This window comes from Pongo abelii, chromosome 3, assembly GCF_028885655.2.
Source record: "Pongo abelii isolate AG06213 chromosome 3, NHGRI_mPonAbe1-v2.0_pri, whole genome shotgun sequence".
Classification (NCBI taxonomy): domain Eukaryota; kingdom Metazoa; phylum Chordata; class Mammalia; order Primates; family Hominidae; genus Pongo; species Pongo abelii.
Window position 1 is genome coordinate 41,333,608 of NC_071988.2, and position 15,045 is coordinate 41,348,652.

Genomic DNA, 15,045 nt, shown 5'->3' on the forward strand with positions numbered 1-15,045 from the left:
AAATGTTTTTAGCTTTTTAAAAAGCATTTTGCTCATTTTTTATTTCCTTCTGTTTGTTTCATTCTATTTATTAAATTCTCCCATTTATCCCAATTGTTTGGGAAGTCTCACGGCTCTTTATGGTTCGCTTCTGAAGAGGAATATGAAATACTTCAATTGATTTGTTCCTTATTGCAAATAAGCCAAAGCCATGGCTCATTTACCATTACCGGGTTTGTTTACCATTTCACAGGCACACTTGAGGCCTCAGCTTTCAAGGGCATGTTTTCAGCCTGTTACAAACCATGCTTGGCCTTCCTTGTCTAAAGTCTGCTCCTTCCTAACCAGGAAACATGGCAGGAATGGAATTTTCTTCCCATTCCAGTTTCTCTTTAGTGCTTGTGTCCAGAAGTTGATATGGCATAGCTAAAATTAATACCTGAATTGACCCAGTTCACCTTCTGTTTAGAAACAACAACAACAAAAAAAATTGGCTAAAAAGTAAAGGCCTGGGTATTTTTAGAAAGAGCAATAATTAGTGTAAAATGTCACAGAAATATAATACATTTAGATTAATGTCAGACAAAAGTTATTTCCAGCAAGCTTCTCAAAGACAAGAAAAGGGATGTTGGAGATATTGGGAAAAAGTATAGTGAAATTGGTAAGAATAAATAAGCTGCAGTGAAGCCTGTCTGAAGCATTTGGAATATGACTGCAAGAGGCTCAGAATAGAATAGAGTAGGAATCTATCCCTGTTTATCTTTTTACCTCCCTATCCGTCTTGTATAGATATTGGAGTAAAAAGATGAGGAATGTTGCCCCTTGTTCCTCTCTCTGTGACTCACAACAGTAATGCTAACGTGAGGAAATGGCTTCAGACATGAACAGAGGTGGGGAATGGGAAAAATGGTCAGTATTAAGAGGCATGTGGCATGTGTGAAGATTTAGGAATTTAAAACACACACACACGGTGGAAGCTGGTAAGCCTTGCCTTTTATACACATTTCTGAATTTTAACTCTGAGAGAAGGAAGGTTTCTCAATAGTGGCACTATTGATGTTTTTTGGGGTATAATTCTTTGTCGTAAGAGGCTGCCCTGTGTGTTGTAGGATGTTTAGCAGCATCTCCAGCCTCAACCCACTCGATGCCAGTAGTATCCAGTTGTGAAAGCTAAAAATGTCTCCAGATATTGCCAACAGTTGTCCCAGGATGAGAACCACTGCTGCAAAGGTCACACGATGTGGTTGGGCAGGGTGAGTATGGGACCTTGAGCTGGGGTAAGACCTGAGGGGCAGAGTTGTGAGAGTTGTGGCGAACGTTTCCAATTTCTCCTATGGAGAAACGGGAAGAGATGGTGGATGAAGGAAATGGAGTGGCATGGTAGGAATGGAGTATGTAAATTCCTAAAAGAGAAGGAAAGAATCCTAAAGGCTGAAATAATTTTTTAAGACAGTAGATAAAAAGTCATGTAGCATTTAAGGAGACTTATTTTTTCTAGAAGGTTGATTTACATGTTTATTGAGAGGGAAGGAAAGTTAGTTAATCAGAAAAAGAAGGGGGAGGTGAGGATGGTAAATGAGTAAAAAAAAAAAAAAAAAAAAAAAAAAGTTAAATAATGAATAGGACTGGCCAGGCGCGGTGGCTCATGCCTGTAATCCCAGCACTTTGGGAGGCCAAGGCAGGCGGATCACAAGGTCAGGAGTTCGAGACCAGTGTGGCCAATATGGTGAAACCCCATCTCTATTAAAAATACAAAAATTAGCCTGGCATGGTAGCGGGAGCCTGTAGTCCCAGCTACTCGGGAGGCTGAGGCAGGAGAATCGCTTGAACCCAGGAAGCAGAGGTTGCAATGAGCCGAGATCGCGCCACTGCACTCCAGCGTGAGCAACAGAGCAAGACTCAAAAAAAAAAAAAAAAAAAACACACAAAAAACGAATAGGACCTACTATTTGATAGCACAACGGGGTGATTATGGTCAATAGTAACTTAATTGTATGTTTTAAAATAACTTAAAAGAGTGTAATTGGATTGTTTGTAACTCAAAGGATAAATGGTTAAGGGAATGGATACCCCATTTACCCTGATGTGCTTATTTCACATTACATGCCTGTATCAAAACATCTCGTGTACCCCATAAATATATATACCTACTATATATCCACAGAAATTAAAAATTGAAAAAAAGTGGAAATAGATTGAAAGCTCTCTCTGTAGAGTAGAAGTTGGATAGATTTTGCAGAAATAACCTTAATCCCTTATTCCTCTCAGTGAAGGAGCCTATGAAATAAAGGAGAATTAAACATGTAGTTCTTATAATTTTCATTCCTTCATTCACTTACCTATATCCTATGTCCCATGTACTATATTATACACTAGACAGTAAGGATAGAAAGATGGATGAGAAACAATCCCTGTCTAAAGATGTCCACAGTATACTAGGGTAGACAAAGATGTGTAATCAGTTTGATTGAGAATCTTACCTCAAGAGGCATAAGCTTGAAAGTCTCATCATTTCTACACTTGGTATTTTGTCAGATTTCATTGCTTCAAAGTATCAGCCTCCTTAGTTATTAAAACTTTCATTCTAGGTATTGAGATTAGGTTCTACTGATTTAAAATATTGGTCTCATATTTATTTCAAAAACTTCCTCCATGCCTTCCAGAGCAGACTAGACCTGTAGTTCCAACTTTCTTTACACACACCCCTCTTTTTTCCATGTGCCTGCTCTTCCGATGGTGGGGTCAGGAGGTTTAAGAAGGAAAACAGACAATGCCTTAAATGTCTGACTGCCGCCATGTTGCTATCTGCTTTCTGTAGGTCATTGTTAGTGAGAATGCATGGGGTTCCTAACAGCCCCACTGATAACTCAGTATCAAGCAGTCCTCTATGCTTTGATGGCCCTTTGCAAGACTTCTGCATCTGTCAGCTGACTTCCATTTGGCAGTGGTGAAACACATTCTTCTGATACATAGAAATCCCTTGTCCCATGTTATGTTCCATGGCAAGTGTGTGGGCCTTAATCTCCTGTGCTCTCTGTGATCCCAGCTCTGGGGCCTGTAGATTCCGACAAGATCCATAGTCCAGATATCACCGGATTTCTCTGTAGTCCCTACCAACTCTCCCCAGTCCTCCAAAATTCCTGGAAATTCATAGCGTAGGGGGAGTCAGCAAGCTTTGTGGCAGAGGAAACATCCAGATGGGGACTGGAGATATCAGTCTCCTCTTGAAGACACCGCAAAACTTTACTAGTATCATGTAATAGGTACAAATGTCCTGAACAGAACACGAAAGACACTAACCATTAATGAAACAAATGGACAATTTGGACAAATTCATAATTTATTTACTTATTTTTCTTTCTTTTTGAGACAGGGTCTTATTCTGTCTCCCGGCTGGGCGGGAGTGCAATGGGGTGATCACTGCAGCCTCAACTTTCAGGGCTCAGGTGATTTTCCCTCCAAGACTCTAGGCTCAAGTGATTTTCCCTCCCAGTCTCCTGAGTAGCTGGGTCTACAGGTGTGCACCATGCCCCGCTAATTTTTGTGTTTTATTTATTTATTTATTTATTTATTTATTTATTTATTTATTTATTGAGACAGAGTCTCGCTCTGTTGCCTAGGCTAGAATGCAGTGGCGCGATCTCGGCTCACTGCAAGCTCCGCCTCCCGGGTTCACGCCATTCTCCTGCCTCAGCCTCCCGAGTAGCTGGGTCTACAGGCGCCCGCCATGACGCCCGGCTAATTTTTTTTATTTTTAGTAGAGACGGGGTTTCACCGTGTTAGCCGGGATGGTCTCAATCTCTTGACCTCGGGACGCGATCCGCCCGCCTCGGCCTCCCAAAGTGCTGGGATTACAGGCGTGAGCCACTGCGCCCGGCCTAATCTTTGTATTTTTTTAGAGACAAAGTTTCACCATGCCGCCCAGGCTGGTCTCTAACTGTATTTTAAAAATACAGGCGGCCGGGCGCAGTGGCTCACGCTTGTAATCCCAGCGCTTTAGGAGGCTGAGGCGGGCCGATCATGAGGTCAGCAGATCGAGACCATCCTGGCTAACACGGTGAAACCCCGTCTCTACTAAAAATACAAAAAAAATTATTCTAAGCGTGGTGGCGGGTGCCTGTAGTCCCAGCCACTTGGGAGGCTGAGGCAGGAGAATGGCGTGAACGTGGGAGGCAGAGCTTGCAGTGGACCGAGATCGCGCCACTGTATTCCAGCCTGGCAGACAGAGCGAGACTCCGTCTCAAAATGAAAAATAAAAAAATAAGAAATACAGGCAGGGTGCGTGGGCTCATGCTTGTAATCCCAGCACTTTGGGAGGCTGAGGCGGACAGGTTGCTTGAGCTCAAGAGTTCCAGACCAGCATCGGCAAAGCAGGGAGACCCCATCTTTACAAAAAAATTAGCCTGGCGTGGTGTTGTGAGCCCATAGTCCCAGCTAAGTAGGGCAGAGGTAGGAGAATCACTTGAGCCCAGGAGTTCCAGGCTGCAGTGAGCCGTGGTCGTGCCACTGGACTCCAGCCTGGGTGAAAGAGCAAGACCCCGTCTCAAAAAGAGAAAGGAAAAAATTTAACATGAAGAACTTCCTTTCATCAAGACCCCACTGAGAGAATACGACAACCCAAGGAGTAGGAAAAGAGATTTGTAATACACATCTGCAACAATGAACTTCCTCCCAGAATACAGAGGATAAAAAGTAGCAACACTTCCGCTTGCACCCGGACGGAACTTCCTGTCACGGAAAAGAACATCCTGTCACGGAGAAGAACATCCTGCAGAATTTCCTGTCACGAGGAACATTCTGCAGGAGGAAATGGAGGCTGAAAGGCTGCGACTCCTCGAGGAAGAGGCCAAGCAGAAAAAGGTAGCCAGAATGGGATTTAATGCATCTTCCATGCTCCGAAAAAGCCAGCTAGGTTTCCTCAACGTCACCAGTTACTCCCGTTTAGCCAACGAGCTGCGTGTGAGCTGCATGGAGCGGAAAAATGTCCAAATTCGGAGCTTGGATCCCTCCTCTTTGGCGAGCGACCGATTTAACTTCATTCTGGCGAGTACCAACAGCGACCAGCTCTTCGTAGTGAACCAGGTCGAAGTCGAAGGCTCCAAGTACGGCATCATCAGCCTGCGAACTCTGAAGATCCCTTCGTTCCATGTGTACGTGCTCAGAAACCTCTACGTCCCCAACCGGAAGGTGAAGTCCCTGTGCTGGGCCTCGCTGAACCAGCTGGACTCTCACGTTCTGCTGTGCTTCGAGGGAATCACAGATGCTCCAAGCTGTGCAGTGCTGCTCCCAGCGTCGCGGTTCTTAAGTGTTCACACAAGAGTAAACCAGCCTGGCATGCTCTGCAGTTTCCAGATCCCAGAGGCCTGGTCCTGTGCCTGGTCCCTCAACACCCGGGCATATCACTGCTTTAGTGCAGGCTTGTCTCAGCAGGTCCTGTTGACCAACGTGGCGACGGGACACCAGCAGTCATTTGGTACCAGCAGTGATGTCTTGGCCCAGCAGTTCGCTAGTACGGCTCCCTTGCTGTTTAATGGCTGTCGCTCCGGGGAGATCTTTGCCATTGATCTGCGTTGTAGAAATCGTGGCAAGGGGTGGAGGGCCACTCGCCTGTTCCATGACTCAGCAGTGACCTCTGTGCAAATCCTCCAAGAAGAGCAATGCCTGATGGCGTCAGACATGACTGGAAAGATCAAGCTGTGGGATCTGAGGGCCACTAAATGTGTAAGGCAGTACGAAGGTCACGTAAATGAGTCCGCCTATCTGCCCCTGCATGTGCATGAGGAAGAGGGAATTGTGGTGGCAGTGGGCCAGGACTGCTACACGAGAATCTGGAGCCTCCATGATGCCCACCTGCTCAGAACCATCCCTTCCCCGTACTCTGTCTCCGAGGACGACATTCCCAGCGTGGCCTTCGCTTCTCGGCTCGGGGGCATCCGGGGAGCAGCACCAGGGCTGCTCATGGCTGTCCGGCAGGACCTTTATTGTTTCCCCTTCAGCTAATTCTGCAGGTTGCAGTGCGGCCGAATGTGGATTTGACTTAAGGAAGTTAAGAGTATCTTATTACCGTTTCTGTGAGAGCATTTTAAGAGACGGGTTGTATATAGATCCCATCCATCCGGCTGCCAGGGGTAAGGTGTTAAGAGTTTTATGTGGAGACATTTTTGTAAAGTTATTTCAGTTAAACTGTGGACTTAACTTGAAAGTCTTTTTCATAAAAGGTACCTGTTTCCTGTTGTTGAATGCCTTAGAACAGTTAACCACCTCCCCAACCCCCTTTTTTTTTTTTTTTTTAATAATTAAGACTTTTCTAAGGACTGAAGATTGGCAAAAACTAAAATAAATTAAAGCAGCTTCTTTCACTAGTAGCCCTTTAGAGAAGCATAATGGTGGTACCGGTAAGACTGTTTGACTAGTCATAGAGGGTCCCAGGCATCTGCGCTTGAGGAAGCCAGTGGGAGTGGAGACAAGGGAGAGGTAATTTCTCGGAGTCTCTACAGACATATTTAAGGCTGGAGTTTGGAATCATTAAATTAGGCCTACTCAAACTCAATAGCAGATCTCTTAAGATTCTCCTTTTATTGTTATCATCCATAGGCATTGGAAGGAAAAATGGATCTTTTTAAATACTTCTAAACAGTCCTTAATGTGCTTTTGTTGAGGTACCTTTCAGAATGTAAGGTACAGCAGCTCTGGTTTCTATTATGGTGACTTGAAGTTCAGATTCAAGGAATTGGCTTTGACTTTTTGTAATCTAGGAGCAGCAGTTTGTGAGAGATTTATTAAAAATGTTAAAGAGCCTGTTTTTCTACTAACAAGGAAGAAAAAAAAGTGTAATAATGTTAGTTGCTACTTCTTAATAGCCAAAGCCTGGAAATAATCTGAATTTCCAAAATGCTAAAATTCGTGCTATAATCATAAAATTGGATACTGCATAATAATAGAAAATAAGGCACACTTGTTACGTGAAACAGTATGGACCAATCTCAAAATGTTGATTGAAATTAGGTAGAAGTGAGTACAAACTGTATGATTCAATTCTAAAGTTCAAAAGCAGTAAAAACTTGTCTATGGTGATTAAAGGTAGAATAGTAGATACCTCTAGAAAGAAAGGATTTTTTTTTCTTTTTCTTTTTAGGATGTTTGAGAAGTGACATGGGGAAGCTTTAGGAATGCTGAGTTTTCTTTATCTTGACACTTGTTACAGACGTAATTCATATATCTATATGCTTCACTTTTTATAGTTTACTGTGTATATGTTATTCCTCAAAAAATAAAAATAAGCAATTAGGACACTATTGTAGTTAGTCAGGCAAGGGACAATGATGCCTTGGACCTGCATGTGAGAAGTAGAATGATCAGAAATGATTGCATTGGAAGATCATTCAAAGGTAGTATTATTGTTAAGGCTTGCTGATGAGAGTAAACTAGAAAGTGAAAGAAAAAAGATGGCAGCTTTTTTTTTTTTTTGAGACAGAGTCTCCTTCTGTCGCCCAGGCTGGAGTGCAGTGGCGCGATCTCGGCTCACTGCAAGCTCTGAGGATGGCAGCTTTTTTGTTAACTTTAGAACTGGTAGATGATGGTGTCGTTTACTAACCTGGGGAGGATGAGGAGAAAAACTTCAGGTGAAGGGAATGATGCTGAGTTTTAGACATCTACTAAACCTCCAATTGGAGATACAAAGTATTCTGTAGATCAGGGTTCATGTCACGGCTGGTAATACAAATTTGGTGACTTCAATACATAGAATTAAAATAGATGGGATAGATGTGTCTTATATGACATAGATGAGGTTAATGTAATTACATATTGATAGATGAGTAGATCAATAGAGAAGATATGGGAGTGTGGTTAGGCACAAATTTTTGGAATCCTTTCAGTCAGTTTTTGATACTAACTTGATATGTGACATGAGAAATTGTGTAAGCTTTACTTAATGTTGTTTCTTCAGTGTAAAATGTCTTAGATAATAAAACTAAATGATAAAGTAGATACAGGGTTAAAGGATATGTACCTTGTCCCTTTTACATTGTAAGCATTCAAAATAAAACAATTAATGAAGAAAAGACATTGTAATCATTCAGTAAGAACTAGCTGCAGACATATATATATATATGTCTGATACTGATATGTCATTTATTTGGCAATTGACAAAAAATGACTACATAACTTGATAAACTGTTTATCCTCATTTGCAAAGAAAACAAATGCAAAAAAAAAAAATCAGTAAGAAAAACACACCTAAAAGAAAGGTAGGCAATAGTCTTGAATGGGAGAAAAAGAGGAGATCCAAATGGCTAATATACATTTGAAAAAGGCATCCAACTTCATTTATTGTCAAGGAAATGCAAATTAAAACCACAGTGCCACACCACTTTCACTATAATGGTTAAAATAAAATAGATCAGGTGGAGTGACGGGAATTAAAAAAAGAGAAGCAAATGTTGGTGCAGTTGTGAGCAAGTAGAACTTTCATATACTATTGAGAGTGTATACTGGTACAAGCACTTGGAAAAGTTAGTAATTGCTAAAGCTAGAAGTTTGCATACTCTATGACCCAGTAATTTCAGTCCTAGGAATATATTAATCAGAAATGCATACCTGTGTCCACCGTAATTTGTTAATAGCTCCAACTGGAAACTACCCAAATGTTCATTAATAGTAGAGTGGATAAATTGTGGGATATTAACACAATGGAATCCCTTTTGCAATGAGAATGAACATAGCAGTATGGACAAATCCTGCAAACATAATGTTGAAATAAAGATGCCAAACACAAAAGAGCACATATTGTACAACTAATGCACATAAAGTCCCTAAACAGGCAAAATTAATCTATGTTCTTAGAAGCAGGATTAATGGTATAGTTGTAGGACAGAAGAGTAGTGACCAGAAGAAGATTCTAGGAAGCTAGCAATGCCCGTGTCATGCCAGACCCCTAGTGACTCCGATAGTAATGGCACTGTGTCCGAGAGTCCAAAGAAGATGCGTAGACAGCAAACAAGACTTGGGTTTATTGGGGGAACTTATATATAGGGATGGTCCAGTGGTAGTAGGCTGGACAGAAGAACCACTACTGTTTGTAAAAAGCATGCAGTTTATATAGCATTTTCATTTGCACACTCCACCTAGCAACCTCCATTTAACCCAAAGCAAAGGACCTTGATCCCCTATATTGCCTGTGTTGTAAGGGATGGGCTGGAGGTTCAGACGTCCTTCATAGATAAGGAGTGAAACTCAGGGTTAGTCGCTCCTGATTCCTTAGTTTGGGATTCTGAGCACACATTCGTTTTAGATCACAGGGTCATTTTCAGAGTATGGTTGTTATTGCTGTCAGGTGCATCCGCTGTATAGCGGGGTACTGGCTACACAGTTTTTGTTCACTAGTGATAATTCTTAGAGCTATGCCTTTAGTATATGTGTCTTGTGTGTATTATACTTCAATAAAAAGTTAAATTTTAAAAAACCTAGTAAGACTTTCTCTTGATGCCCCCACCTATGGCTTCGGGGAAGGAACTGACTCTTCACAAATGCTACCCTCTCTAAAAATATTACATCTCCATGCTCTGTCTCAGCTTAATTCTTCTCAAGGATAAAGGTTATCAAACAGTCTCTTGCCTCCAGGAGTATTTAATAACTCAATTATTCCAGCTGTAATATGAATCTTGTTCACTGCCCTCTAAGGAAAAGGTGTGTGTGTATGTGTAATTTTTTCTCCACCATACCAGGTAAGTTGCAGAAGGAGCTTTTATTGGAGAAGCTAAGAAGTGTTGAATAAGAGAGCTATGATCCAGGAATACAGTTATCATTGGAGAAATCATTCTCCTTTTCTTGGATGGAAGTGGCAAAGAGTGAACCTAAGTTTAATGGTAGTGGAATACTAAATGGCTATTTGACAAGATAATTGTGACAAAAAAAAATCCCACAAGTAATTTCATAGGATAATGTCAGGGAAAACCTGTAAGAACAAGCCACTCCTTCCTTCTCTCCTCCTCTGCAGTGCTCACTCAACCATGTAAATTGATTTGGAGTTAGAGGACCTGAGTCTGATTCCATCTTCTGTGACATTCTTGCTAAGTGAACTGTAGAAAAAACCTTTCACCTCTCTGAAAAATGGAGATGAGGATTAGCAACCTGGTCAGAAACCACAGCAGATGCTTGTTTCATTTCTTTTGCATGTTTACCTTTACAGGCCAAATGTGTCTGTGCAGACCCTTATTGCTTCTGACCATTGTTGTACAGGAGACGGGGTGTGACCAGATAATTCTTTTTACCCATGTATAAGCCACTTTTGTTTTCTGTTTGTTTTTTTGGTATAGATGGGATCTTATCGTGTTGCCCAGGCTGGTCTTGAACTTCTGGCCTCTTGCCTTAGCCTCCCAAAGTGCTGGCATTACAGGCATGAGCCACTAGCACCTGGCTATAAGCCATTTTCTTTCTTGCTTCTTTTTTTTTCAAGACAGAGTCTCACTTTGTTGCCCAGGTTGTAGTGCAGTGGTATAATCTCGGCTTGCTGCAACCCCCACCTTCTGGGTTCAAGTGATTCTTATTCCTCAGCCTCCAGAGTAGCTGGGATTACGGTGTGCGCCACCACGCTCAGTTAATTTTTGTATTTTTAGTAGAGAAAAAGTTTTGCCATGTTGGCCAGGCTGGGCCATTTTTTTATTGAAGTGTTCAGGTGGGCAAGCTCCTTCCTCCCCCACTCCTAGAGGCAAAGAAAAACAATCGCCAAAACGTAATGACAACAAATATGTCTGTGTTCAAAATTAAATTTGTGTTCTTGGTAAGCCTCATGATAGAGCCACTTACTTTATTTTGTAATGGATTATTGAAGTCAGTTTTCCAGATAACCAGACAAGTTTGTCTCAAGATCAGAATTATTTTCCCAAAGCTATAGACAGGATGAAACTAAGCAATAGTAGTTAGCTCAATTGCACAAGCAAATTTCTGAAAGATGTTGGAACTTCTTCAGAGTTAATGGAAAACCTTGCAGGAATTATGGTGTATGGTAATAATCAAATGACACTTCACTCCTTTCCCACTTCTATCTGACTTAATAGTTCCCTATATTTAGGCATCTATTTATATCATGAATCCTCATGAAACTTGGACAATTTTATACCATGTTGATCACATAAAATGAGTAAAAAATATCTGGGGAAATTCTCTCTTAACCTACATTCCAGGAAAAAAAAAAATAGAAACACCACATTATCATTCGAGTCTTTTGAGAAGACCTCACATTTTCTTCCAAAGGCAAGTACCCACTGACTTAGAAAGAGTGGTGTTTAAGAGCAAGATCCTTGTGCCTTGGTTTCTTCATCTACCTATAACTTATTTAAGGTATTATGAATGAGACAGTGTACACAGAGGGCCTGGCAATTAGTAAATGATTAATATTACTACTGCTGCTATTAGTTTTAAATTATCAATATGTTTGTTTATAAATTTGCTGCCTCTTCCAATAGAAATTAAGCCCTATGATACTAGAATCTTACCTGTTTTGTATAGGTAGGCAACGCTGAATGTGTCTCAAATGGAGCATAAAAGCAAAGTCTCTTGGTAAGGATGGGATTTAGGGTCAAAGGAAATTCCCCTGAGGAACTCTAAAACTGACATTATCTTAAGTTTTAGCACTTGGGAAGTTTCAAAGACTTTCCAAAAGGATAAGTGTATCATGATATGTAGGTATAAATACCAAGACAACCGCAGAGTTATTTTAATCCAAGTCTGTTGAGGCTTTATTATGTGATACAGCATTGTGAGTTAAGGTAACAGAAAATGATACACTTTGTTCTTCAAACTTATTTGGCAAATCAAGGGTACTGGAGGTTTATGACAATCAGTAGTGTCTAAGTCAAGTTACACCCCAACTATACCAGGAAAAAGGACAGGAAAGAACACACTGTGAAATTTTACTGTGCACCAACATTATATTTTACACATCAGGTGGGCTGTTATGGAAATTAAGAACTCTGCACAAAATGTATTTTTTTTTAAAAGTTAGAAAAGGAACATTTTCTTCTAAAAATTAGTACAGCTAAACAAAATAAAAATAATAATCCTATCACACAAATTAAAAATAAAACTTGGGAAGTTTTGATCAGGCTTGCCTAAAATGAGTTGAAACCAGAGCCATTTTAAGAATCCAAAATATGAGATTAGTTTTGTTCAAAAAGAATTGTCCATAAAAGTTAATAGATGTTTGCATAGTTACCATAAAATAAGAGGTAAGCCTTTATGTATTTTTACTTCATAAAGTTGAATTTCTATTAAAATCTATTACAAGAAAGGGAAAGTAACTTTCCAGTAATATTTAGATTTTTTAGTAATATTGAGCCTATATTTATGGGACATCATTTTTTAATGTTTGTTCACTGCATATTTTGTTATGTTTGTCATAGGAAATTAAATTTGCTTACCATTGTTAACGATAATTCTCTTTCCTCATTTGATTATGCTTATCTCAATTAGTATAAGAGACTTGTTGATTTTTTTAAAAATTAAGGACATACTAAATTTCCCCGAGATAGTTATTTTGCAGTAATATAGATAAGCGACTCAGATTAACTTTAAAACAAACCACCATACATTCCATTCAATTTATTTTTGCCAGGCATTGTTTTAGCGTCTTTATACAGCCATGTACAAAATAGACAAGATTCCAGCATCATGATGCTTATTTTCTATTCTAGGACACAAAATAGAAAAAAAAAATCTCAAATAGTGGTAAGCGTTTTGAAGAAAAGTATATAGGACAGCGGGGTAGAGAATGACCAGGCGTACCATAGCTAGGGTGGTCAAGGCAGGCCTCTCGAGTTTAAGAGCTGAATGAGCATGGCAGAGAGAAACAGTTAACGTGGATACTGTTCAGGTTTCTTTCTCCCTGGGACCAAAATGTTTCGAAGTCTCCATATCTCCGTTTACCCTAACTTGTCATGAACATAACCTCTTCTTATGTTACAGGCAAAAATCTGAGGTTCACAGATTAGTAGGGCAAGTAACTGATTACGAAGTGTGTACTTGCCTTTATGATACTGGATACACACTGGTGTTAAGGAGAACGATGTACGTGGCAGAGGTTCGGAGAGTACTGGACATGTTGATTCCAACTTGGGTTTATCCTGGCAGGCTCTAGGTAGAGAGGCTCAGAAAACCTGCGTCCATCCTTCCCATGTTTCCTCCCATTTCCGAAACCATGGCCCCGGTTTCGAGTCCAGAAAAAAGGAATAAGTAGACAGAACTCCCAAAGGACAGCTTTCCTGGCTGACCAAGATGTAAACAGTTTACGTGATGACTTCCAACCAAGCGCAAAAGTACAAGTGCAAAAGAAGACGGCAGACACTAAACTTCCCCTGCAGCCACGCCCTCCCCACTTTGGGAGTCTGGGTCCCCGGGAGGGAAGGCCTCCCTGTTGGTGTTCAACGTGTTACGTCACTTCCTCTACCTCCACGGCAGGCGTCGCTAAATGACGTTGCCGTTTCCGGGTCACCGAGGCAGCCTGTGGAGGCGAAAGCATCGGTGTTCGCTGATGTCCAGTCTATGGAGTCAGTTGGTACCGGTGGCGGCGCGGAGGCAGAAGGCGGTGTCCGAGTAGGGGCCTCTGCCCCACCAGGATGTTACCGGGCTTGGCCGCCGCCGCCGCGGCCCACAGATGTAGCTGGTCCTCCCTGTGCCGGCTCCGTCTGCGATGCAGGGCGGCGGCCTGTAACCCCAGCGACCGCCAGGGTGAGTGTCCCGCGCTGGCCGCTGGCTCCGTAGAAGCCGAACTGGAGGGCCAGGCTGGGTTCGGCGCCTCGCCTGGGGCAGTTCGCCCACTTGCCTTTCGCCAACCTCAGAATCTTCCTTTCTGGCCTCCGCCTTTCCAGTTCACCCTGCGCAGCCCGCGGGGGTCCTGACAAGTCTCTGACTCTGATGCCTTCTGCAGCCCTAGCATGGCCCCCGCGGGAACTTATGGGCACCTCGCGGGCCGGATTGCACCTCTGAAGCCCACTGCTTTGTACCAAACAAAATGTTACGTGCGCATCGCGGTGTCCCGCGGTTACTCACCTCCGCGGTGTTCCGCGGTTGGAAATTGCGGACTCCGCAAAGTTCCAGGGTCTTTGGAGCTTTCCAGCGCACCTTCATTTAGCGCTTGGTTGAGATTTTCTTGGCCGCCTTTTTCTTATTCTCCCAACTTGTTTTCTTAAATTTTCTAAAAGGAAGGAGGGGTGCTACTCAATACGGATCTTTCGGAAGAAGTACGAAAGTATCCGACAATCATTGAATGAACCCAGTTTGGGGCCGAAAAACAAAGGAACTTTCAGTTCGGCTGAGCAGTCTTTTTGGTGAAAAGGTGTCAGTTGTAATTGTAACCCAGAAAAAAAGGTGGTTGAAGAGAATTTTCGTCTCTCTCAACCTTCTTTTCTGACTCAAATTTCAATGGTTTCCAAAATAACATTGAACTTCTAATCAGGCTTACCTTCGTTTTTGCCGTAGTTTCCAAAATAACATTGAACTTATAATCAGGCTTACCTTCGTTTTTGCCGTAGCTTGACACACGTTGCTTGACACAGAACTGATAGGAACTCTGAGGGAGAAGACAGAATTAAGTCCACCCTTAATCTAATCCCTCCATTCTTGGGATGCAGAGTATTTACCGAAACATTCATGTTCGAAGCCAGGTGTGGTGGTGTGCTCCTGTAGTCCAGCTCATCGGGAGACTGAGGCAGGCAGAGCTTTTGAGCCCAATAGTTCTAGGCTAGCCTGGGCAATATAGTGAGCTGTCTCTAAAAACATATCATGTTTGAAAAAACCTGTAACATGTTTGTGACCTCCTGAAAGAAGTCGGAAGTTGCAGTCATTCGAGATTTTATGTAATATAAGCTATAGTAACTATGCTGTGGATATAAATTAGAATATATTCGTATCTTTTATTTGCAATAAATGTAAAAGCTGACTCTTAGACTATCAAACGGATAAGTTTTAACAGCACTATTCCCAGGGCTTTTTTGGTAGTGATAGAAAAGTGTTAACTGTTGAGTTTTTCCATATTGGCAATATACTGCCAGGTTCTCTTATGGACAAAAT

The 15,045-nt window shown here is 41.8% G+C and overlaps 2 protein-coding genes across 3 annotated transcripts in view; both read left to right on the forward strand.

The window, feature by feature from the left end:
- Positions 1 to 4,161: 4,161 nt before the first annotated feature.
- On the forward strand, positions 4,162 to 9,442 carry DCAF4L1 (DDB1 and CUL4 associated factor 4 like 1). The gene has a single exon (XM_002814705.6). It carries the CDS (start codon positions 4,789 to 4,791, stop codon positions 5,977 to 5,979), a length of 1,191 nt encoding a protein of 396 aa, XP_002814751.2. The 5' UTR covers positions 4,162 to 4,788; the 3' UTR covers positions 5,980 to 9,442.
- A 994-nt stretch (positions 9,443 to 10,436) lies between these two features.
- SLC30A9 (solute carrier family 30 member 9) overlaps positions 10,437 to 15,045 on the forward strand; it is a 99,217-nt gene continuing 94,608 nt past the window's right edge. Inside the window, exon 1 of one of the 2 annotated variants that reach the window (XM_063722642.1) lies at positions 10,437 to 13,704. In XM_063722642.1, the coding sequence (XP_063578712.1) occupies positions 13,593 to 13,704 (112 nt within the window). In that variant the 5' untranslated portion in view covers positions 10,437 to 13,592. 2 annotated transcript variants of the gene reach the window in all.

Coding starts and splice junctions, on each gene's coding strand:
- DCAF4L1 (XM_002814705.6), top strand. CDS start 4,789: ATGGAGGCTGAAAGGCTGCGACTCCTCGAGGAAGAGGCCAAGCAGAAA.